We start from the raw sequence: 24,448 nt of genomic DNA, 5'->3' as shown, positions 1-24,448 counted from the left end.
GACAATGAAAACATTAGGTATTTCTTGAAGATTATTCAAAAGATAATGCTTGAAATGGGTTTTGTAAATCATTTATTATGATTGAAAGGGAGGAAAATGATAGGAGACAAATATTACAATTAAACATGTAACATTATTCTCTTGTAACCAATCATAATAACACACTTTGAATTTTTAAATGGCTATATAAAAGTAATTTCCCAGAAAATAAAATTTTCACATCATCAGTTACAGAAAATTGATTTCTTTCCATCAAAATATTTTATCTCTGCTCTATCAAAACTAAATGCCAAGTCTAGGGTACTACCATTTAAGCTGAGCCTTCACTATTCATTTAAATTAGAAGATTTTAGGGGGGAGCTTACCACATGATGAACTAACTACTGCCTGAGAATAAAGTCCTCATACATATGTAACAGCTCTGCCAAGCCTCTGGCTCACCGACTAATGATTATTAAATGGTTTTCTGGGAACTCAGAAACTCGACCGTATCCCAGCCAAAAGGTGCCTGAGAGTCATCCCAAACTGGTAACCAGTTTATTCTCAAAAATTAATTTGCTTACACAGTGAGTGGCTATGGCTCAAAAGATTAGGAGAACTAGTAAATGGCCATGTATTTCTACGGGTGGTTTCGACCTTTGTCATTATCGGTAAAGCACAATCTTACTTGATCAGTGTATTTCTTGGCTCTGATCTTTCTAAGGATGCTAACATAGGATGGAACGTTTTTAAAAGGCTTAGTGTGAGAACAGTACATTGCCACAGGGAGAAAGCAGCAAAAAAGAAAACAAGAAGGCTCGCCAACAGATTAATTCAGCAGCTAACTTTTTTCCCCCAACTGGTTAAAAAAATACCATACACAAAGTGATAAATATATGTCCAAAATATAAATAAAAAATATTCTACACATAAATAAAATTAAGTATACTCATGATTATTATTTCAATTAAACATTTTTACAATATAATTTTCATGTCTTATCACAGTTTCATTTTCATCATGAATAATAATAAGTACTTTATTTTGACACAAACTGGAATGTACTGACCATTTATGTAACCTAGTAAAGCAATAGGTTTCTAGACTCAACTAAAATTTATCTCCTTTGAAGAAGAGTTACTTTCTCTTTTCTTTAAAAAAAAAGATTGTGGGGAATTTATTTTCAAACTATAATTTAAAAGACTGTGTGAAGCAAAGCTTTAAAATTTCTTTGTTTTCAAAGATATCATTATTTAACAAAGCAAGGTCAAGATGACCCAGCACCAATGGAATGAAATGTGGGCAATATTCCAGTGAACTTGGGTTATGTAGATAGCCAAGGAATGTCAGGAATCAATGTTTCATTTTAAGTTTTACACTCCAGTGATCTGAAAAGGTGACAGGGTATACTTTCTAAAACCACACTGGAGGTTCTGGTTACCTGCTGCTGCTGCTGCTAAGTCGCTTCAGTCGTGTCTGACTCTGTGCAACCCCATAGAGGGCAGCCCACTAGGCTCCGCCATCCCTGGGATTTAGCGCCTGCTTTTTCACACAGCGATTCATAGAACTAAAAACTTACCCTTCAACACCACCCAGCAGCTGTTTCTTAAATTGGATACTCTACTTCTTTCTAAATACCGTATCATTAATTAAAAGCACATTTAATTATAGTACATAATTTTTTGGCAGTAAGCATGTCCAAATAATCAACTGGTTTGCCAAATGAGAGTTTGGCAAAACTCCCTTGAATCTCCCTTTCTAAAGATTGCTAGAATATTTTTTCTAAGAGAAAAAAAGCCTTGATGTGTCTGATGGGAAAGGTGATGGAAAAAAAAGGCAAATTCTAACCCAGTTAAGCTAAAAGGAAATCAGCATGTGGGAAAATTTGTTTAGGTTTTATGTGTGTGTGTGTTTAAGTTTTATTACAAGCATTTATTTGAATATTTATGAATCAAATGGAAGAGGGTAACTCCCATTATTTTTAAAGAATGGACTACTACTGTGTGGGTGTCATGCTGCCAGGATGTAAATGAACTTATTTGGAGCTGATGCAGCCACTGCTTAGAAGACAGGGGGAGATGTTTAGGCCCCTGAGCCTCAGAGCAAAGTGGGGCCTTTGGTTGGTCTGCTGTTTGCCAGAAGGGGCTGGCTTCCCATCACCCTGGCTTGGCAACCCTGGGTCTGAGCTGAGAGCAGCGCTGGAGCAGAGAGGTGGTGAACTGCCTTTTGCTGGTAGAAGTTGTTTATGTAGCTGGCGATCAAAAGCGTGATTTCAAGAATCTAAAACAAGAAAAGTGGAATTGTTATCCTCTTGAGAAGTTCTCATCATTTTCCAAAGAGAGTGAAGGGTTGGCCATGAGTGGCCTCCATCTGCAAGTGCCCAGGCCACCAGAGTTCTCTTTCAACCAGATCAAACAGTGAAGTACAGCTGATCCTTGAACAACACAGGGCTTAGGGACCCTGATACTCTGCCGCCGCTGCTGCTAAGTCACTTCAGTCGTGTCTGACTCTGTGCGACCCCCGCAGTCAGAAATCTGTGTGTAACTCTGCAGCACCCTTCTGTGGCCACGATTCCTCTGTATCCATAGTTCCACATCCATGGATTCAACTAACCACGGATCGTGTAGTAATGTAGTATTTACAACTGAAAAACAATCTATGTATAAGTGGACTTGTGCAGTTCATACCTGTGTTGTTCAAGAGTCAACTGTACTTACATGTTCAGCACCATCTATTTTTCCGTTACTTAAACCAGCAGAAAGTGGTACTTTTTTTTTTTTTAGAAAGTGGTACTTAAGAAAAAAAGTCAAATTTAGTGGCAATATTAGAAAATGTGACAACAGTACAATTCTGAGAGTTATCTTAAAGCCACACTTGTGGATACATGAATAAGAAATCCAGTGTAGTATATTAACTTTTTATTTATTTATTTATTTTAGCTTTTACTTCTTTTTTTTTTTTAACTTTTTATTTAAACTGAAGTGTGCCATGATCTTCTGCACTTACTATCTGCCTTCACTTAAGTATAGATTTAATTAAGAAACATACATGCCATTTTTTAAAGCTTCAGATTCTAAAAAAAGTAGTCTCTTTTAGTTGATAATTTTAAGACAAAGTTTTAGAAAAATTAGTTTCTCATTCTTTTCCCTAAAATTGGAATCACATGTTAGAATGCAGCCCTTTTATTTATTGCTTTTACTTAGAGACATTAAAACTACATAACTTGTTAAAATTGTAAAGAAACAATGTCTTAATTTTAAAACCTTACTCTTCTCACTAATGAGTCCATTAAGTGAATTATTCCAAGTAAATAAGATAATGCATATAAAATACCTGACGATAACAACGTATGCCAGGACCACTTATTTTGATCTTTCTGTATACCAGGCACTGAGCTAAACATTTTATGTTTTAAAATTAGTTAATTAATTTTTGGCTGTGCTGGATCTTTATTGCTCTGTGGGTTTTGTCTAGCAGGGGCAAGTGAGGGCTAATCTCTGGGTGGGGTTCGTGGGCTTCTCGTTGCCATGGCTTCTCTTTTTGCGGAGCACGGGCTCTAGCTCAGTAGTCATGGAGCACAGGCTGAGCTGCCCCACAGCATGTGGAATCTTCCCAGACCAGGGACTGAACCAATGTCCCCTGCATTGGCAGGCAGACTCCCAACTACTGGACTACCAGGAAAGTCTGGGCTAAACACTTCATGACTGCCTCACTTAATTCTTAATTCAGAAAAAAAAAAAAGGAACATTATACCATTTTTTAGATGAGGAAACCAAGGCTTAGGGAGAAGATGTAAGACTGGACCTAAGATTGTATGATTATAAGCAGTTTGTTTTCCCATCAAGAACTTAAGTCTTTGCACAATAAATATTTTAGTGTGAGACAAACTAGCATTAAAAAGTTAGCATAAAGGCTTCTACTTACCTTGGGTTTTGCCATAGCAAAAATCAATTTCTCTGTTGGTTTGTCCTTTGAATGTGCATTGTTAATGACTACCATAAAATCATCTTGATAACCTCCAAAGGTCATTAGACTCTTGTATACATAGCTGACGATTAACCTCTTCAAAGAGAAGAAAAAAGTACATATGTTACACACTATTTTCAAAGAAAGATGAGAGATGACTAATAATATGTATCTCCATTAAGATGCTGATACAGATGGAAAACTGTAGATGGAAAATATCTGTAATTCCATACAGTTTCAAAAAGCAAAACTTGAATTTGCTGTGTACCAGTAACTATTTACGTAGCATTTACACTGTATTTGTCCTTAAAGATTTCTATCTGTCTGTCTATCTACCTGCCTACCTACCTATCTGGTTGAATCATATGAACCTGATGCTTTTTTAAGGTAAAAAATGGTCAAATATTGGCAAATCCATATAGTTCACCCTGATAGACAGATCTTGATATATGTAAACATAACCAGTATCAAGCACACTACTTCTTTTTTAACTTTCTGCTTCTTTTAACTTAACAGCATGTTATGAACATCTTTCCATGACACGAACATACTTGCTATTGTATAAAATCATTTTAAATGATTTTATAGACATTTGTTTAGATTTTATAGACACAGACATTATTTAACTAATCTATTGAAGAATATTAAAATTTTTTTGTTACTATCTTATTCCAGTGAATATTTTGGGACATATTTCATAATACACATAGAATAATTATTTCTATGGTTATAAACCTCAACAGGTAAAATTGCTATCTCAAAAAAGTAAACCTTTCGAAACTCAGAAACATTATACCCATTTACATTTCCAGCATTTTGCGGTTTTGATAACACAGGATACCATCATTTGTTTGAAGCTCTGCCAGTCTGATTGGTGACAAGTAGAATCTCACTGTATTAAACTGAATTTACTTGATGGTGAGATTAACATTTAAAAGTACATTTACTGAATATTAGTATTTCTTCTGTGAACTGCCTTGGCCCATTTGTCTATTGCTGTGTTCATCATTTCTTTACTATCTGGAAAAACAGTTCCTAAAGGATAACAACCCTTTGTCATACATGCAGCAAATACTTTTTCCCAATGTGTTACTAAAACAATTTTTAAAATATAATTCAAAGATGTACAGCCTAAAAGGAAAGGAATCTGTGTATTTAATGATTAGCTTGCAAGACCTGGAGCAGATCATCCCAGTACTGGACACCTCCTCTGCTGCAGGCCAGCAGTGTCAATCTCCTGGTCTGTACATCCATCTCTCAGAATCAACAAACTGGTTTACTTGGCCAAAGGAACTCAATACTGGTGTATAATTTTTGTTGACTTTAAGTCACTGGTTTTATAATCTATCTTCAGATTATTTATTCAAGAACTAAAAGGCATTCAAGAAACATGCCATACCGTGCTAAGTCGCTTCAGTCATGTCCAACTCTTTGTAACCCTATGGACTGTAGCCTACCAGGCTCCTCTATCCATGGGACCCTCCAGGCAAGAACACTGGAGCAGGTTGCCAATGCCCTCTTCTAGGGGATCTTCTCAACCCAGAGATCGAACAGATGTCTCCTGTGGTTCCTGCACTGTAGGCAAATTCTTTACCGCTGAACCATGGGGAAGCCCACTCAAGAAATATAAATGCCTTCAAAAGAGTTTTCAACAGTTATAAGGAGAAACAGTAACTAAAACACTAAAGGATAGTCTCATTTCCAAGAAATTCTCAGTGATTCTGACTATAGCCACAAGTAGGAGAGCCCATGACATCTACCAGGTGAACTGAGCGATCCCTGTCCACCAGGTTAAAAAAGATTTTTTTAAAAGTAATCTGATATATATAAAATATGATAGAAAATAAAGTGAATTTCAGATAAATGAATAAATAGAAATCACAGTTTGACTTTATAGTTAATCATGTAATAACTCTAAAGATACTGTATATGTACAAGTGAATGGGTAAGTGATATTTTGGGAAAGTAAAAAAAATTTTCACAGAAATTTTAGTGAAACTGAACTTAAAATTCTGCTAACTAAAGTTTCTACCTTAATGTTATCTTCAAGAGGTATATTAATGTTATACCTTAATGTTATCTTCAAGAGATATGTTATCTTAATGTTATTTTGCACAGGAAGCCACCTTCTGAACTCTACAAATGAGTGATCTTTTTACAAATACAACTGTGACTGCAATTTAGTCATGGTATCTTAATATTTTTCTCATACACAATACATAGCCTGTCTAATCTTGTTTTAAAAAAAGAAATTGTAATCATGGTTGTATTCATAAAATGACTTCATGATATAGTATTAGGAAGGATATTTTTCTGTGTATAAGAAAAATAAGATTAAGGTATCATTACCTTCTGTTTATGGAACTCTGAGCATGGATGTGAGTCTGAGTGAACCCCGGGAGTTGGTGATGGACAGGGAGGCCTGGCGTGCTGCGATTCACGGGGTCGCAAAGAGTCAGACACGACTGAGCGACTGAACTGAACTGAACTGAGCAATGGAAATAGTTGACTCAATGCAAAACTTAAGGATTTAATCTTACCATGGAGTTGTATTCTAAGATGCTTAAACCATCCTCATGTACAGCCAGCCACATGAATGTACTTCCAAGGGACGATGGGGTTATGGGCTATGAAGAGATGAAAATATACTATATAATAGATGCTAAACAAAGTTACAGAAATGTTTTAGTCTAAATGCAGTACAACATTTCTAACAACAACAGCAACAACATCTTATTAAAAATCTCACTTGAGGAGTAGACAGTGTGGTACAATGGAAAGAATAGTAAATTAGCAGACCCAAATTGGGGTCTTGAATTTGGGTTCGAGACCCAAATCTGTTATTTATTAACGTGTATTTGGATAGGCCACTTAATCTAAGCCCTAGCAGGGTTTGTCTCTCCTTCCTCAGTGTCATGTCACTCCTAACCATTAGTGGTTTCCAGACCTATTGCAACACTGGTTGCGAGTTCCTGAAAGTGTGAGAATAACTTATCTGAAACTATGGGCTTCTGTATCCCTAGAGCTCAGCTCTCTTTGTTTGGCAAACAAAATTCATAATTACTAAATAATACAAATGAGTGCAAGAGTAAATGAGTGGATGGATGAAGGAATAAAGGGAAGAAAGCAGAGCTAAGGGGCTGTCTTCAGTCTACTGATTAAGCCTTCTGAGTGTAAGAAATGATTTTGGCAGGGTAAACTGGAGCAGAAGGGAAAAGACAGAGACGCCGATGGCTCTCCTGCTCTCTCCTCAGTGTCCTTTCATGGTTTTCCTTATATTGTTAGAAATTCCCTTATTTTCTTTTAAAAAGTTGAATATACTAAACCTGGGGTTACGGTTATCACTTTATATTCTACTAAACTGGATAGCCTCCCCCTACCATTTCTTACTTTTGCAAGAAACAGCTTGGCACCAAAGAATGGCCACTTCCTGGCTACTGTCAAATAGATTCGCACACAATCAGCAGCACTGTGTCCTCGGAGGGCCATCCACCTGGTTGACAGTCGCTGGCAAAGCTGCCTAAAAAAAAAAAAAAAAAGAAAAGAACAAAAACACAAACAGTGTATCATCCTCCCAAGATAACGCTCTCCTTGAGCCAATCCTAGACACCACTGGGAGACCTACCCAGGGCAAGCTGTGGTTTGGTGGTGCCCATCTTACCACTGTCCACCCCTTGTCCTTCGTGGAGCATTCCTTTCACCAAATCCCCCTATTTGTTAGTGCTCTCGGTATGACCTGGGTTCCCTGCTCCCCACTCCCTTCAGGTAAAAATTTAAAATCTGATAAGCTAACATCAAACCTTTGCATAATTAGCCTAGAATCTCATGGGAATTACTTTCACTTTTAAAGAAGTACAAGAATTGGAGACTGAAGAATGAATCCCCAACGGTGGAATTTAGGTGCTACCACTCCTGGCTCGGAGAGATGCTGGGTACAGGGGAAACCTCTTAAATCATGAAGGCAACTACTTATTCTACAGAGACAACAGACTAATCACAAATGTTTCTATTTTAAAAAATGTCATGGTGAATTGGATTTGCCTCTATTTTTGAATCTATGCCTTTTCTTTATAAATAGTTTTCAAAAATAAAAACTCTGAATTAATAGAGTAGAATTAAAAATTTTTATTAAAAAACTTTGTGTAAGAAGATACTTTATTTTTATTCCAATTTGTTTATAATGGAATACCCTAAGAGGTAAAAAAATTTTGGTAAACATTTCATAAAATTAAACCTATTAGCCAATTTTTTCCTTTTATTTATTAGCAACATTAATTTGGAGAAGAATGAATAAGATTAAATAAAAAGATCTTAAGGCAGATTTTTTTCATATTGAAAAAGTTTAAATCTAGCTATTAAAGTTTCCAGACACATCTCAAATAAAAACAATTATAACCTCTTTGTATTCAACAGTATTTTAAAAATCTTGAGCAAATCGTTACATATAATTTTTTTCATCTTTAAAATTTGTACAGAAAAATATCACTGAAAAACTAGTGCACATCTGCCCTGTAAATAGTTCTTTACCTTAGCTGTTCTTCAGAAGAGTCATCTCTATACCTTTTAGGATAAAATTTCTCTATGACTTGTTTTAGAGTTTGATTCGCTTTGCACTGATTAGTAACGTGACCTGCTGGAGTGGAAAAAGGTCTTTCAAAATCTCCAATCTCCACCTAATTGGAAACCCAAAAAAGAGAAAATAGAGGATATTTTAAAAGAATTTTTAGAAAGAAAATTAGTTTTATTTTTTTCTAAACACTGTAACATACAACATATAAATCTATTTGTCATGATTGTGTGATTATGAAATTTGTAATCATATAAAAACACAATTATTTAAATCTAAACTTCATTTGAAGTTTAATTATGAAACAAGTCTATAATTTAAGTATTCCATGTGGGCTTCCCTGGTGGCTCAGCTGGTAAAGAATCTGCCTGCAAAGCAGGAAACCCAGGTTTGATTCCTGGGTTGGGAAGACCCCCTGCAGAAGGAAATGACAACTCACTCTAGTATTCTTGCCTGGGAAATCCCTTGGACAGAGGAGCCTGAAGGGCTATAGTCCATACAGTTGCAAAACAGTTGGGCACGACTGAGTGACTAACATGATACAATATAGTTTCATTTCTACATTAATCATCCTAGGTCAAAATCTGACAGTACCATATTTGCTCAAGGTCACTTTACTATTGCCTGTAACAACACTAGATAATTTTTCATTTTAAAGGTACAATTTTGGTTGGTGAAAATAAGGCAAAAATAGAAGTTAGAAATAAAAAATAAGATATAAAGCTATGAAAAATCTTTTTAAAGTATTACTTGCACTTTTTAAGGGTCTCTACTGAATATAATGGGAGCAAGTACTACATTCTCATCACTTCCTAGATTTTCTCCATAAATGTGGCTGTATGCATCCCCTCAAACTATTGTTCAGTTTTTTTTTTGGAAACAAAGCCCTTCATTACCTTTTTTCCCTGAATGAAAGAATGTTCAATCCTTATTTCTATTAACAGACTATACAGTTGCCACCCCTCTACCAACCCATCAAACCATCCATCCATCCATCCATCCTTCCCTCTCTCCAACCACTCTCCCACCCATTCATTCATCCAAACCTGTACTGAGTTCTCATTGTATGTCAGGCACTGTGCTAATTTATATGAGAAAGAAAAAGGTTGAGCACAGTTCCTGTCCTCAAAGAGTTTACAGTCTAGTAGAGGAGACTGAAGAATAAATATATACTTGTGATAAACTGTGTTAAGTGCTTTCTTTGTACATGGTACCAAAGAGGGTTCAATGAACGAGATGGGGTGAGAGACACATACAAAGGACCTCAGATCAGATCAGATCAGACTCTTTGTGACCCCATGAATCGCAGCACGCCAGACCTCCCTGTCCATCACCAACTCCCGGAGTTCACTCAGACTCACGTCCATCGAGTCAGTGATGCCATCCAGCCATCTCATCCTCTGTCATCCCCTTCTCCTCCTGCCCCCAATCCCTCCCAGCATCAGAGTCTTTTCCAATAAGTCAACCCTTTGCATAAGGTGGCCAAAGTACTGGAGTTTCAGCTTTAGCATCATCCCCTCCAAAGAAATCCCAGGGCTGATCTCCTTCAGAATGGACTGGTTGGATCTCCTTGCAGTCCAAGGGACTCTCAAGAGTCTTTGCCAACACAACAGTTCAAAAGCATCAATTCTTCGGCGCTCAGCCTTCTTCACAGTCCAACTCTCACATCCATACATGACCACTGGAAAAACCATAGCCTTGACTAGATGGACCTTTGTTGGCAAAGTAATGTCTCTGCTTTTGAATATGCTATCTAGGTTGGTCATAACTTTCCTTCCAAGGAATAAGCATCTTTTAATTTCATGGCTGCAGTCACCATCTGTAGTGATTTTGGAGCCCAGAAAAATAAAGGCTGACACTGTTTCCACTGTTTCCCCGTCTATTTCCCATGAAGTGATGGGACCAGATGCCATGATCTTCGTTTTCTGAATGTTGAGCTTTAAGCCAACTTTTTCACTCTCCACTTTCACCTTCATCAAGAGGCTTTTGAGTTCCTCTTCACTTTCTGCCATAAGGGTGGTCTCATCTGCATATCTGAGGTTATTGATATTTCTCCCGGCAATCTTGACTCCAGCTTGTGTTTCCTCCTGTCCAGCGTTTCTCATGATGTACTCTGCATATAAGTTAAATAAGCAGGGTGACAATATACAGCCTTGATGTACTCCTTTTCCTATTTGGAACCAGTCTGTTGTTCCATGTCCAGTTCTAACTGTTGCTTCCTGACCTGCATACAAATTTCTCAAGAGGCAGATCAGGTGGTCTGGTATTCCCATATCTTTCAGAATTTTCCACAGTTTACTGTGATCCACACAGTCAAAGGCTTTGGCATAGTCAATAAAGCAGAAATAGATGTTTTTCTGGAACTCTCTTGCTTTTTCCATGATCCAGCGGATGTTGGCAATTTGATCTCTGGTTCCTCTGCCTTTTCTAAAACCAGCTTGAACATCAGGAAGTTCATGGTTCACATACTGCTGACTGGCTTGGAGAATTTTGAGCATTACTTTACTAGCGTGTGAGATGAGTGCAATTATGCAGTAGTTTGAGCATTCTTTGGCATTGTCTTTCTCTGGGATTGGAATGAAAACGGACCTTTTCCAGTCCTGTGGCCACTGCTGAGTTTTCCAAATGTGCTGGCATATTGAGTGCAACACTTTCATAGCATCATCTTTCAGGATTTGGAATAGCTCAACTGGAATTCCATCACCTCCACTAGCTTTGTTCGTAGTGATGCTTTCTAAGGCCCACTTGACTTCACATTCCAGGATGTCTGGCTCTAGGTCAGTGATCACACCACCGTGATTATCCGGGTCATGAAGATCTTCTTTGTACAGTTCTTCTATGTATTCTTGCCATCTCTTCTTAATATCTTTTGCTTCTGTTAGGTCCATACCATTTCTGTCCTTTATCGAGCCCATCTTTGCATGAAATGTTCCTTTGGTATCTCTGATTTTCTTGAAGAGATTCCTAGTCTTTCCCATTCTGTTGTTTTCCTCTATTTCTTTGCATTGATTGCTGAAGAAGGCTTTCTTATCTCTCCATGCTATTCTTTGGAACTCTGCATTCAGATGCTTATATCTTTCCTTTTCTCCTTTGTTTTTCGCTTCTCTTCTTTTCACAGCTATTTGTAAGGCCTCCCCAGACAGCCATTTTGCTTTTTTGCATTTCTTTTCCATGGGGATGCTCTTGATCCCTGTCTCCTGTACAATGTCACAAACCTCAGTCCATAGTTCATCAGGCACTCTATCTATCAGATCTAGGCCCTTAAATCTATTTCTCACTTCCACTGTATAATCATAAGGGATTTGATTTAGGTCATACCTGAATGGTCTAGTGGTTTTCCCTACTTTCTTCAATTTCAGTCTGAATTTGGCAATAAGGAGTTCATGGTCTGAGCCACAGTCAGCTCCTGGTCTTGTTTTTGCTGACTGTATAGAGCTTCTCTATCTTTGACTGCGAAGAATATAATCAATCTGATTTCGGTGTTGACCATCTGGTAATGTCCATGTATAGAGTCTTCTCTTGTCAAATTACAACAGAATCTTCTACAGAGCTCAGATTTCCTTAGTGTATTTCATTTATCTCTGCAAAAACTACTCTGAGGAAGTGATCAGAGGTATTATTTACTTTTCCTTTTATAGATGGAGAAATTATACTTTTTAGTTAGTAAAGCACTCAGAATTTTCTAAATGTATTGTTTTACCTTTCTACTCCTTTTTAAAATTCACCTAAAACATTAGAAGTATGTATCTCCAAAGAATGTGATAATTTTTCCTCGAGATAATTTTTTCTTTCTCCACTAAATTAAAAGTTAAGAAAACAAACTTAAATTTTAGCAAAAATGAGAGTGATTTTAACAGAGCATCTGTGATGTTAGAGAATCAAAGCCTAGATAAGCAGATAATCAAAGCCTAGATAATCAAAGCCCAGCACATGATAAGAAATTACTCTTAATCCTATCACCAAGACAATATGTGACTTAGTTCTTCCCTCAGCTTTTTATCACTGCAAAAAGGGAATACTTAGTGCAGTATGAACACTTTAGAGTCTGAAGATCATAAAGTTACTATGAAAGTAAACTAAATTATCAACTATTCATGCATCCAAGGACATGATGGAGAATGGACTGTGTGTAAAGCACTGTGCTAGACACAAAGATGAATAAGGAGAGCTCTTGCTTTCAGGAAGCCCCCTGGGATCAGAACAGTAATAGATACGTGCAAGGCATTACCGAAGCCTTAAGAGGAACGTTTAACCCATCCAGGAAGAATTCGAGAAGGGTTTCTGGTATGAGTGACACCTAAGATAAAAATGAAAGGATCAGCTGAAGTAAACAGGTAAAGGCATGGGAGTAGAGATGTCTAAACAGAGGAGACAAACAAGTAAAGCATAAGAGGAAAGAATAAGTGAATCATTTACAACTCAGGACCATAAAGTTCAGGGTAGAGAGTATTAAGAGATGAGGTTGGCGAGGCAAGAAGAGTTCAGATCATGACAGTGCTTCCATATAAACAAGGGAATGACACAATGATTCACATTTTTTTCTGTATCTCCATTCCAGTTCCTGTATTATCAGTGCTGCCTGACAAACCACCATGGCACAGTTTCCAGGCCCAACCTTAGGAAAATGGCAGCTTCCACATACTGTCTCTTCTGGGATGTTGCTCTTGTCACCCTGCCACCGTTCTGTGAGGAAGCACAAGCAGACACTTGAAGAGGGGACAAGCAGGTGTTCCAATTGACATAAGTTCCAAATAACCGCCGGCATCAGCCACCAGATGTGAGTGAACAAACCTTTCAGATGATTCCAGCCCTAAGCTACAGAGTCACAACCAGTCTACAAGTTATGCCTACTGATCCCATATGAAGCAGAGACAAGCTGCCGTTACATATGCCTGCCCTAATTGTTATCTGGGGCCAAGTCTTGGAGTCATTTATTATGCAGCAACAGGCAACTGGAACTATCTCTCTAGATTCTGCTTGGAGAATAAAAGTATGTGGGGGACCAGACCAGAGAAAAATACATTAGTTAGAAGCCTGATGCAGAAGAGTAGGCAGGATATGATGATGGTCTGAACCACAGCAATGGCAGTCAGCATGGAGAGGAGGGGACAGGGTCCCGGAGACTGGGGGGAAGGAGAGGGAGGGCAGAGGCAGAAGTGATTCCTGGATTTGAAGCTTGCTGGGCAGATTGTGGAAAATTCTTAAAGAGATGGGAATACCAGACCACCTCACCTGCATCCTGAGAAATCTGTATGTAGGTCAAGAAGCAATAGTTAGAACTGGACATGGAACAACACACCGGTTCCAAATCGGGAAAGGAGTGTGTCAAGGTTGTATACTGTCACCCTGCTTATTTAACGTATATGCAGAGTACATCATGTGAAATGCCAAGCTGGATAAAGCACAAGCTGGAATCAAGACTGCCAGGAGAAATATCAATAACCTCAGATACACAGATGACATCACCCTTATGGCAGAAAGCAAAGAATAACTAAAGAGCCTCTTGATGAAAGTGAAAGAGCAGAGTGAAAAAGTTGGCTTAAAACTCAACATTCAGAAAACTAAGATCATGGCATCCAGTACCATCACTTCATGGCAAACAGATGGGGAAACAGTGGAAACAGTGAGACACTTTTTCTGGGCTCCAAAATCACTGCAGATGGTGACTGCAGTCATGAAATTAAAAGACGCTTGCTCTTTGGAAGAAAAGTTATGACCAAGCTAGACAGCATATCAAAAAGTCGAGACATTACTTTGTGGACAAAAGTCCATCTAGTCAAAGCTATGGTTTTTCCAGTAGTCATGTATGGATGTGAGAGTTGGACTATAAAGAAAGCTGAGCACCGAAGAATTGATGCTTTTGAACTGTGGTGTTGGCAAAGACTCCTGAGAGTCCCTTGGACTGCAAGGAGATCAAACCAGTCCATCCTAAAGGAAATCAGTCCTAAATATTCATTGGAAGGACTGATGCTGAAGCTGAAACTCCAATACTTTGGCCACCTGATGTGAAGAACTGACTCACTGGAAAAGACCCTGATGCTGGGAAAGACTGAAGGCAGGAGGAGATGGGGGTGACAGAGGATGGTGACAGAGATGGTTGGATGGCATCACCAACTCGATGGACATGAGTTTAAGCAAGTTCAGGGAGTTGGTGATGGACAGGGAAGCCTGGCGTGCTGTAGTACACGGGGTTGCAAAGAGTTGGACATGACTGAACTGAACTGGCAGATCAAACAGAGGCAGTGTCATGGTAAAGATGCGAATGTGAAGAAAGAAAAAGGAAGATGATTAGCTCCTGATATGCTGAACTTAAGGAGCCCATGAAAGCAATATGAGCTGAAAGAAAAGATTTGAGAATCACGGGCATAGGTGGTAGATAAGATGAAGAGAATGACTAAGATGTCCTGAGATGGTAGGAGTGAGAAGGCTGAAAACCCTGGGGAATCTAAGCCAACAACACTAGATTTTCCCTTAATTAAAATGTACAGAGACCCAGGTGGAGTAGAGACTGTGCATTGCCTTTCATGACCATTCTCTTATCTTTCTGAGTAATAAAAACTTTGAATTTTTTAAGGCTCATTGCTGCCCAGCTGAGACCACATTTTCTAGTCTCTCTTGTAGGTTGGCAAGATCAGGTGACTTAAGTTTGACCAAAGAAACATAAATGGAAACGTTCTATATAACTGCTAGGAAGATTCTCAAAAGCAGGAAGGCATGCCCTTCTTCAGTTCTTCCTCCATTCTGATGCCTGGAACACTGATGTAATGGCTGGAGCTCTGGCAGATCCCTAGGACCATGAAAATGACAGCAGAACAGAGAAGAGGACAAAGCACACGTCCCTCTTGACTGTAGACACACCAGAATGCCTATCTCCCGCTGGGGAGGGCAAGATTTCTCCCTACTACCCATCTAGAGAACTTTAACTCGGTCTAATAATTAAACTGACACCAGACAGATTATGAGGAGAAATTAACCAATTGAATGCACAGAGGTCTCTAGATATGCTGTATGCATGCTAAGTCGTTTTAGTCATATCTGACTCTTTGTGACTCTATGGACAGTAGCTCCCTTGGCTCCTCTGTCTATGAGATTCCCCAGGCAAGAATACTGGAGTCGGTTGCTATGTCCTCTTCTAGAGGATCTTCCCAACACAGGGATCGAACCCACGTCTCTTACATCTCCTGCAATGGCAGGCAGGTTCTTTACCCACTGATCCACCAGGGAAGCCCGCTTATAGATACAAAACCCCTGAAATGACCAAAGCAAGCTATTTATATATCATTTTTAGACAAAGAAACAATTATTTACCAAGATCTAACAAAACAAAAAGGCTTGTGTTTGGGGTAGAAGACTAGTGAAGCAGTAACTGTTTATACATCTTTCTTAGCCTTGAATTCCCTAACTGCTGACAAGGATGCTTTCTATCCTCCTCCTAGAGGGAGGACACCTTCACATGGGAGATTTATTTTCAGCTTTTAGGGCAAAAGAGGGAGGTTAGAGTGTTTTTTAAGTATATATCATTTTTTTCGCCACCAGTTGTTTCTAAAGTAACTTTATTTCAAAATAATCAACATGCCACTGAGGCATATTTGGCGGCAGACTGCCCTGGGCCCCAACACTTTCTATGTGAGGGACAAATAATACGAATATTTCTTTTTTGATTGTCACTATTAATTTGCATGTGCAGTTTATAGTCATCTTAATTTAATCTTAATTGATATAACAGGCAAGTATCAATAGAAGAAAATGTTTTAGCTTTTTAAAAGAATGATCTTACTGGGTTCCTGAACATTTTCAGCAAGGCATCCACAACCCCATAGCTCAACACTCAAAATCCTTTATTAAATGCAAAACCTAGTGGGATACTTCCAAGGCAATTAAGAAGCTAGCTTCTCTTTATGATCCATCATCTCATTCTACATCACTGCAATTGTCAGCAATGGGAGTCAAACTTTAATCATAATGCCTGTGATACTTAAGGTGTTAATCACAGCAAACTGAATTTAAAGAATTATGAAAGGTTTATTGTTCTAGTATGTTTAATTCAGTGAAGAGATTAGTATTTTATCTTTACAAAATATTGCTCTACATAGCATGGAAGTTACCTGAGCTAAAAGAGCTGCCATTTCTAATGCCAGGTCCCTGTTCAGAGGAAAAAGTCCATTTACTATTTGGTCATTTGTCTGATACATTAACAGCAACTTTTCTCTATCAGTCTCTCCTCGAACTTGCATTGAGAAATATAATCTGTAAAAAAAAGAGGAAAATTTTCATTAAATGATATACTTACAAAAGAAGAAGGTAAAGAGAAATCCAGAGGACTGATACGGGGTTGTTCTAACAATATTCTCTCAGTGATACAAACCTAGATCATTACGATCTGTTGATGACCTCTATTTCTATTCTTTATAACATTTACCAGCAAACTGAGAAAAACTGCTCTGAGGCTGAGCTTGAGGGGTGCTTCTGTGCTATTTTTATGCCCTGAAATACCTTAGCTGCTACTGAGGAAGGACCTGATGCCAGTGGGCTGTATAAACTCTATTTTAAGAACACTCATGATCTTTCCTACACACCATGGACATAACAGGGAATAGGAAATGAAGGTTTCAATTAAAAATCAATGTCAGATGAGATCAGGCACGTTCAGGGTGGTATGGCAAAACCAATACAATATTGTAAAGAAAATAAATAAATAAAACTGAAAAAAAAATCAGTATCAAATGGTCAAATGGGGGCAGCTCTCCAGGAATCTAAAAGAGAGTCCATCTCTCTAAACGTAACTGCACATTTAAATGTTTTGACTTTTTTTGGGCCACTCTGATAAACAGCCCTAGGATCTCAAATATAGTTTACAGGCTCTCATTATAACTTGTTGAAATATGATCTGGCTTTTGTTCGCCTAGGTCTTCACCAATTCAGTGACCCTCTGTATTTAATCACTGTACTGTCTCTTTGTTCTTTTAAATTAAATCTATTTATTTGGCTGTGTCGGATCTTTGATGCATCATGCCGAATCTTCTTTGCACCATGCAGATCTTTCCTTGCGGCACGTGGAGTCTCTGTAGTTGCGGTGCGAGGGCTCCAGTAGTTGCAGTGCACCAGCTAAGCTGCCCTGCGGCATATGGGATCTTAGTTCCCCAACCAGGGATTGAACCCGTGTCCTCTGCATTGCAAGGAAGATTCTTAACCCCTGGACCACTAGGGAAGTCCTGTGCCACTTCTTTATATGAGGTTTCTAAGGGTCTGACTCTAGGCTACAGAGCAAGCAGAGAGCCCTGTAAACACTGTAAATGCTGCGACAGTGCGGCGGGTAAGCAGTACAGTGACATACCCTAACACTGTCCTGACAACACTGTGGCAGGAAAAGAGAGATTTAGATCCGACATCTGTCAGGTGTGTGCTCAATTAACTATAAGTGGATTTCCAGCCTTTTTTCCTCCATCCAATTAAGGAGAGGACACACTATCATCAGTTACAAAATTTCTCATGGTAATTATCTCAAACAGCAAGAAATGAGAGGGGAGCAGGTCAGAATCTCAGGGGAAGCATGGGGGGTGTACTTTGAAAAGCACTTCTTCCCCACCGTTCTGGTAATTCTTTCTGTTCACGCCAGCTTAAGAATCACTGGCCTGGGCCATCATTCAGAGTGGTTTCTTGAAAAAAATAATTATCTGTGTCTGCATGATGGCAAACTGTTAACTGGTAGAAGAACATGGCTGGGTAACAGAAATAGATTCTAAATTCAAAATAATGTCAGCAAAGCAATATAGAACAAAAAGAATAAAATTTAAAATGAAAGCCCTCCTTTTCTGGCATGTGAACATTTTTGTACTTACTTATTTCCTTCACTTGAAGTTAAGAACTATGTCTTACTCATCACTATCATGCACTAGGGTTTATTTAGCTAAGTGTAGCCACTGGAAGTTCTATACAGTCAGCAAAAACAAAACCGGGACCTGACTGTGGCTCAGATTGTGAACTCCTTATTGCCAAATTCAGACTTAAATTGAAGAAAGTAGGGAAAACCACTAGACCATTCAGGTATGACCTAAATCAAATCCTTTATGATTATACAGTGGAAGTAAGAAATAGATTTCAGGGACTAGATCTGATAGAGTGCCTGATGAACTATGGATGGAGGTTTGTGACATTGTACAGGAGACAGGGATCAAGACCATCCCCATGGAAAAGAAATGCAAAAAAGCAAAATGTCTGTTTGAGGAGGCCTTACAAATAACTGTGAAGAGAAGCAAAAAGCAAAGGAGAAAATGAAAGATATAAGCATCTGAATGCAGAGTTCCAAAGAATAGCAAGGAGAGATAAAAAAGCCTTCCTCAGCAATCAATGCAAAGAAATCGAGGAAAACAACAGAATGGGAAAGACTAGAGATCTCTTTAAGAAAATTAGAGATACCAAGGGAACATTTCATGCAAAGATGGGCTCAATAAAGGACAGAAATGGTATGGACCTAACAGAAGCAGAAGATATTAAGAAGAGGTGGCAAGAATACATAGAAGAACTGTACAAAAAAGATCTTCATGACCAAGATAATCACGATGGTGTGATCACTGACCTAGAGCCAGACATCCTGGAATGTGAAGTCAAGTGGGCCTTAGAAAGCATCACTACGAACAAAGCTAGTGGAGGTGATGGAATTCCACTTGAGCTATTTCAAATCCTGAAAGATGATGCTGTGAAAGTGCCGCACTTAATATGCCAGCAAATTTGGAAAACTCAACAGTGGCCACAGGACTGGAAAAGGTCAGTTTTCATTCCAATCCCAGAGAAAGACAATGCCAAAGAATGCTCAAACTACCACACAACTGCACTCATCTCACATGCTAGTAAAGTAATGCTCAAAATTCTCCAAGCCAGGCTTCAGCAATATGTGAACTGTGAACTTCCAGATGTTCAAGCTGGTTTTAGAAAAGGCAGAGGAACCAGAGACCAAATTGCCAACATCCGCTGGATCATGGAAAAAGCAAGAGAGTTCCAGAAAAACATCTATTTCTGCTTTATTGACTATGCCAAAGCCTTTGACTGTGTGGATCACAATAAACTGTGGAAAATTCTGAAAGATACGGGAATATCAGACCACCTGACCTGCCTTTTGAGAAACCTATATGCAGGTCAGGAAGCAATGGTTAGAATTGGACATGGAACAACAGACTGGTTCCAAATAGGAAAAGGAGTATGTCAAGGCTGTATATTGTCACCTTGCTTATTTAACTTATATGCAGAGTACATCATGAGAAATGCTGGGCTGGAAAAAGCACAAGCTGGAGTCAAGATTGCTGGGAGAAATATCAATAACCTCAGATATGCAGATGACACCACCCTTACGGCAGAAAGTGAAGAGGAACTAAAAAAGCCTCTTGATGAAAGTGAAAGAGGAGAGTGAAAAAGTTGGCTTAAAGCTCAACATTCAGAAAACTAAGATCATGGTGGCATCTGGTCCCATCACTTCATGGGAAATAGATGGGGAAACAGTGGAAAGTGTCAGACTTTATTTTGGGGGGCTCCAAAATCACTGCAGATGGTGACTGCAGCCATGAAATTAAAAGACGCTTACTCCTTGGAAGGAAAGTTATGACCAACCTACATAGCATATTGAAAAGCAGGAATATTACTTTGCCAACAAAGGTCCATCTAGTCAAGGCTATGGTTTTCTCAGTGGTCATGTATGGATGTGAGTTGGACTGTGAAGAAAGCTGAGTGCCGAAGAATTGATGCTTTTGAACTGTGGTGTTGGAGAAGACTCTTGAGAGTCCCTTGGACTGCAAGGAGATCCAACCAATCCATCCTAAAGGAGATTAGTCCTGGGTGTTCATTGGAAGAACTGATGCTGAAGCTGAAACTCCAGTACTCTGGCCACCTCATGCGAAGAGTTGACTCACTGGAAAGGACCCTGATGCTGGGAGGGATTGGGGGCAGGAGGAGAAGGGGACAACAGAGGATGAGATGGCTGGATGGCATCACTGACTCGATGGACATGAGTATGGGTAAACTCTGGGAGTTGGTGATGGACAGGGAGGCCTAGCGTGCTGAGATTCATGGGGTTGCAAAGAGTCAGACACAACTGAGCCAGTGAACTGAACTGAACTGAGCCACTGGAAGGTTCTTGGTAAAAGTTTGAATTGGTAATACAATAGGAGGGAGAAAAGAACCAAATGTTCAAATGGCTACAGACAAGAAGAGCTAAAGTGCTTCTATAATTTCTGACATGCCAGTAAGACAGCACCTGGGAAGGGAAGATGAAGCACTATGGGCACAGAAGAGAAAAACAATTCCAGACACACATATAGGAACACAACTTGTAGGAATCATAGGCTCAAGCGCCTAATGGAACAGTTTGGGCTCCAACAACTATACAGGGATTTGTAGAGAATGTGAAGAGAAACTAACGAGTCCCCAAAATGATAAAGAAGTCAGAAAATCAAATCCACAGATCTTGAATAGGAAAGGCCTCAGGGACCACGATCTAAGTCTGTCCCAATATGACTAGCTTCCAACTGCTCCCCAACCCTGAGGGGGTCGGAAGCAGAGAAGTGGGGCTTCTGTCACAGCAGGAGGGCACACACTGCCCGGCAGGGGCATTCCCAAATGTCCTCACTTGACGTCGAGGAAACAATACCGTGTAATGGGAACCACATCACTGTGTGGACCAGTATCAGCAAACACACACCACTCCAAATGGGGCAGGGCTCTCCCGGTACTGCTGGGTAACCCTTTAGCTAGCCTCCAGCCTGCTCGATTTCAGTCCTCAGAGCATGTATTTCCTATTGCCTTTCTCATCACCACGTAAGCCTATTGAGGAAGCAGCCTGCCTTCACTCTCCCTTCACCTTCCTTCACTCCTCTGTCCACCATGGCCTGCTGATAACACTACAAAACCTGCAATTGTGACCGGTCCCGCCTTCCCTGTTCTCCTCCGGCCTCTATGGCCGCTCCTGTGCTCAGGAGTCATCATTCTGTGAAGCCTTCCTCTCTGCTCCCACAACATCTTGCACACAAACATGTTATATTCACAGTAAGAGCAAATATCACTGGGGCATCTACTGTGTAAGCAGGCCCTGATCCAACTGCTTTACATCTGCTAACATTTAGTCCTTCAGGTGACCCTAAGCAGGTACTGTTTTCATCTCCATTTCATGTCTAGGGGACCTGAGGCCCAGAGACGGTGAGTGACTTGCTCATGGCCACAGAGCGAGTGGGGGAGCCAGGATGCCAATCCAGCAGTTTCTCCGCAGAGGCCATGTTCTTTACTGCTCCGCTAGAGTGTGACTGCCATGGCATTAGTCACATTACTAAGAATTCATGTCTTACATGAGCTCTAAGACTCTAGGAGGCAGGAAACATCTATTCACCTTTGAATCTCTAGGGCTTCAATAAGACCTGGTACTGGCAGACACTGGACAGATGTTTATGGCATGAATGGATAAATGAATGGTGGTGAGAATTTAAAAATATGGAAATTATTTGCCAGAAAAACCTTGAAAAACCCTTCTGTAGCCTTGGGTAAATGGTGTAACTCTCTAAAGCTTCAGTTTCCTCTGAAACATAAGATGGAGAGGATGATAATACTTACTGAGAGGTGCTGTTAGGATTAAATGAGATGATGCACATAAAGAGCTCAGCACAGGGCCTGGTATATGGTTAAGTGCTCAATAAATATTGGTGGTCATTATTATTACTACTACTATGATGATGATTCTTCTCTAGAGGTCTTTAGACTCACAAAAGTCTCTTCAAACAGGAAGCTTTTTTTTTTTTGGTGTGAACACAGCTGGAAGAAACGGGATAAACTAGATGACCTGTCAAGAGGCTTCTTGGTTTAGGATTCAATATACATGCTCTCACAGTGCACTAAAGGTGGCAGAGATGGGAACCTTAAACTATGCTCCAGAAAATGATAACACAGAATTATTGATAATAAACTTTTGTTTCAAAGAGGGGAGAAAGAAGAGCTGTTCTCTTTAGGGAAAGACCCTTGCCAGCTTAGTTTTGTTAAAAACATGCCTTGATTTTAGAATTTCAAATAGACAGTAAGAGACCAAATTAAATAAGTGTTTTATTAATAAATATGAACAGAATTTAAACATTACCAAATAGTTTTATTACCAAAGAGTTTTCCAAATGAGAACAAGTTCAAAACCTATTAATTAGATCTTTAACCTCTAATCTAAATAATTAAAATTCTATAAATTACTAAACATAAATAAAAATTCCATGATAAAGAGAGGTGGTGCTTTAGTTTTGCTTATCACTGTGCTGCTTGACAGATGAGGAATCAAGTCTGTAGCTGTGTGGTAGGTCACAGCCAGTTCCCCTCCTAACTGTGTCACTGGGCATTAGGGCTCATTTCCTAAGCTATTTACACACATATGCAAAGCATGATCACATTTAGAAACAGTACTTACTCTAGCTGTGGCTACCCAGCCATTTCAGATTCCTGTTAAAAATTAAACCTTATAGTTGAGTTGCTTTTCTTCTGATGTCAAAGATATTGTCATGAAATTGTTTTTTTTGTTGTTGTTGTTAAAAAGGCAATGTGTTATTCATGACTGCTTTTGTCCTTCCTGGTAGAGTTTGCTAGAGCTGGCACATTATTCTTATGTCTCTTTCAGACCACTTTTCTCCACTTCATCCATTTCATTTTGGTTCCAACTGTGGCCATCATAGTCAAAATCAGTATGTATTCAGCATTTGTAAGATATGCATTATTAGCAATAGTCTTAGACATGGACTTAATTCCATTTAGTGCCAACAAAAACAAATGAGAATTCCTGAACCTCTTCTAAATACATAAAAAAACCAAGCAGGTCAGGTCCAGGAGCTGGCTTCCTTCCACAAAAGATACAGGCAGCAACATGGACCTCTGGATCAGTGCTTCTCCAAACTTAGCATGAGTAAGAATCACCTGGAGAATTGTTAAAACACAGACTCCAGGGCCTTTTCCCCAGAGATTCTAATTCAATAGGTCTGAAGTGGGACCAAATAATGGGCATTTCGATGTGTTTCCATGTGATACTGAAGCTGCAGATCTGGGACCCACACTTTGAGAATCACTGCTCCCAGCGACCACAGAACTAAAACAACCATCTAGAAGGTCCATAACTTCCAGCTGTTGTTTCGTGCCAGTCACCAAAGGGCCAGAGTGGGAACAGGTTCCTCCAGGACTAGAGCCTGTGCTCTGCAGCAAGAGAAGCCATCACAATGAGAAACCCATGTATCGCAACTAGAGGGTGGCCCCTGCTTGCTGCAACTAGAGAAAGTCCTTGCAGAGCAACAAAGACCTGGCACAGCCAAAAATAAATAATAAATACTAAAGTAAGTTTTATTTGTTGAGAAAGTACGTGCTCCAGTCCTACCAGCTCTTTCCCAGTTCCTGAAACACTGCTTAGCCTCCCTCCACAGGCTTTGTACATCCTTTTCCACCCGTTTCAATGCTTTCACTCTCAGCCTCCTTCTGGCCTTGACCTAAGCATCACTTCCTCAAAGAGCCTCCCAAAGTCTCCAGTCTAGGACAGGATTCTTGTTAAGTGCTCTCACACAGCCATGTGCTTTTCTTTCAGAGAAAAATTAACAACCATCTTCCTCACTAGCCTGCAAATTCCCAAAGATCATGGATTGTGTGTGTGTTTGTATTATCATTTCATCAAAAGCATCCAGCTAAGTGCTTACAGATGAAGCTCAATAAATACAGAGGAAGAGAGAATATGAAAGAACAAGAATGAATGAATATGAACATACCACTTCTAAAAGACTTGGGTAAACAAACGACTCTTATTACAGATCTGCAGTAGGATATTTGAATATTCAGTCTTACGGAAAAAATGTAATATTAGTGTTAAAGGAAATTTTGAAAGTGACAAACTTTATCAACTACCCTAAGAGAGCAACTACTTTTTTCCTTATAGTTTTCTTCTAATCT

General features: G+C 39.3%; 1 protein-coding gene across 2 annotated transcripts in view; it reads right to left on the bottom strand.

The window, feature by feature from the left end:
• Window positions 1–303: 303 nt before the first annotated feature.
• PLEKHH2 (pleckstrin homology, MyTH4 and FERM domain containing H2) overlaps window positions 304–24,448 on the bottom strand; it is a 106,622-nt gene continuing 82,477 nt past the window's right edge. For both annotated transcript variants that reach the window (XM_070798573.1, XM_070798574.1), the window contains 6 exons: window positions 16,618–16,759; window positions 8,473–8,618; window positions 7,336–7,465; window positions 6,486–6,572; window positions 3,904–4,041; window positions 304–2,259 (listed from right to left, as the gene is read on the bottom strand). In XM_070798573.1, the coding sequence (XP_070654674.1) occupies window positions 2,077–2,259; window positions 3,904–4,041; window positions 6,486–6,572; window positions 7,336–7,465; window positions 8,473–8,618; window positions 16,618–16,759 (826 nt within the window). In that variant the 3' untranslated portion in view covers window positions 304–2,076. The remainder of the gene's footprint in view (window positions 2,260–3,903; window positions 4,042–6,485; window positions 6,573–7,335; window positions 7,466–8,472; window positions 8,619–16,617; window positions 16,760–24,448) is intronic.

This window comes from Bos indicus, chromosome 11 (assembly GCF_029378745.1).
Source record: "Bos indicus isolate NIAB-ARS_2022 breed Sahiwal x Tharparkar chromosome 11, NIAB-ARS_B.indTharparkar_mat_pri_1.0, whole genome shotgun sequence".
NCBI lineage: Eukaryota > Metazoa > Chordata > Mammalia > Artiodactyla > Bovidae > Bos > Bos indicus.
This window is presented reverse-complemented; position numbering and strand designations above follow the sequence as displayed.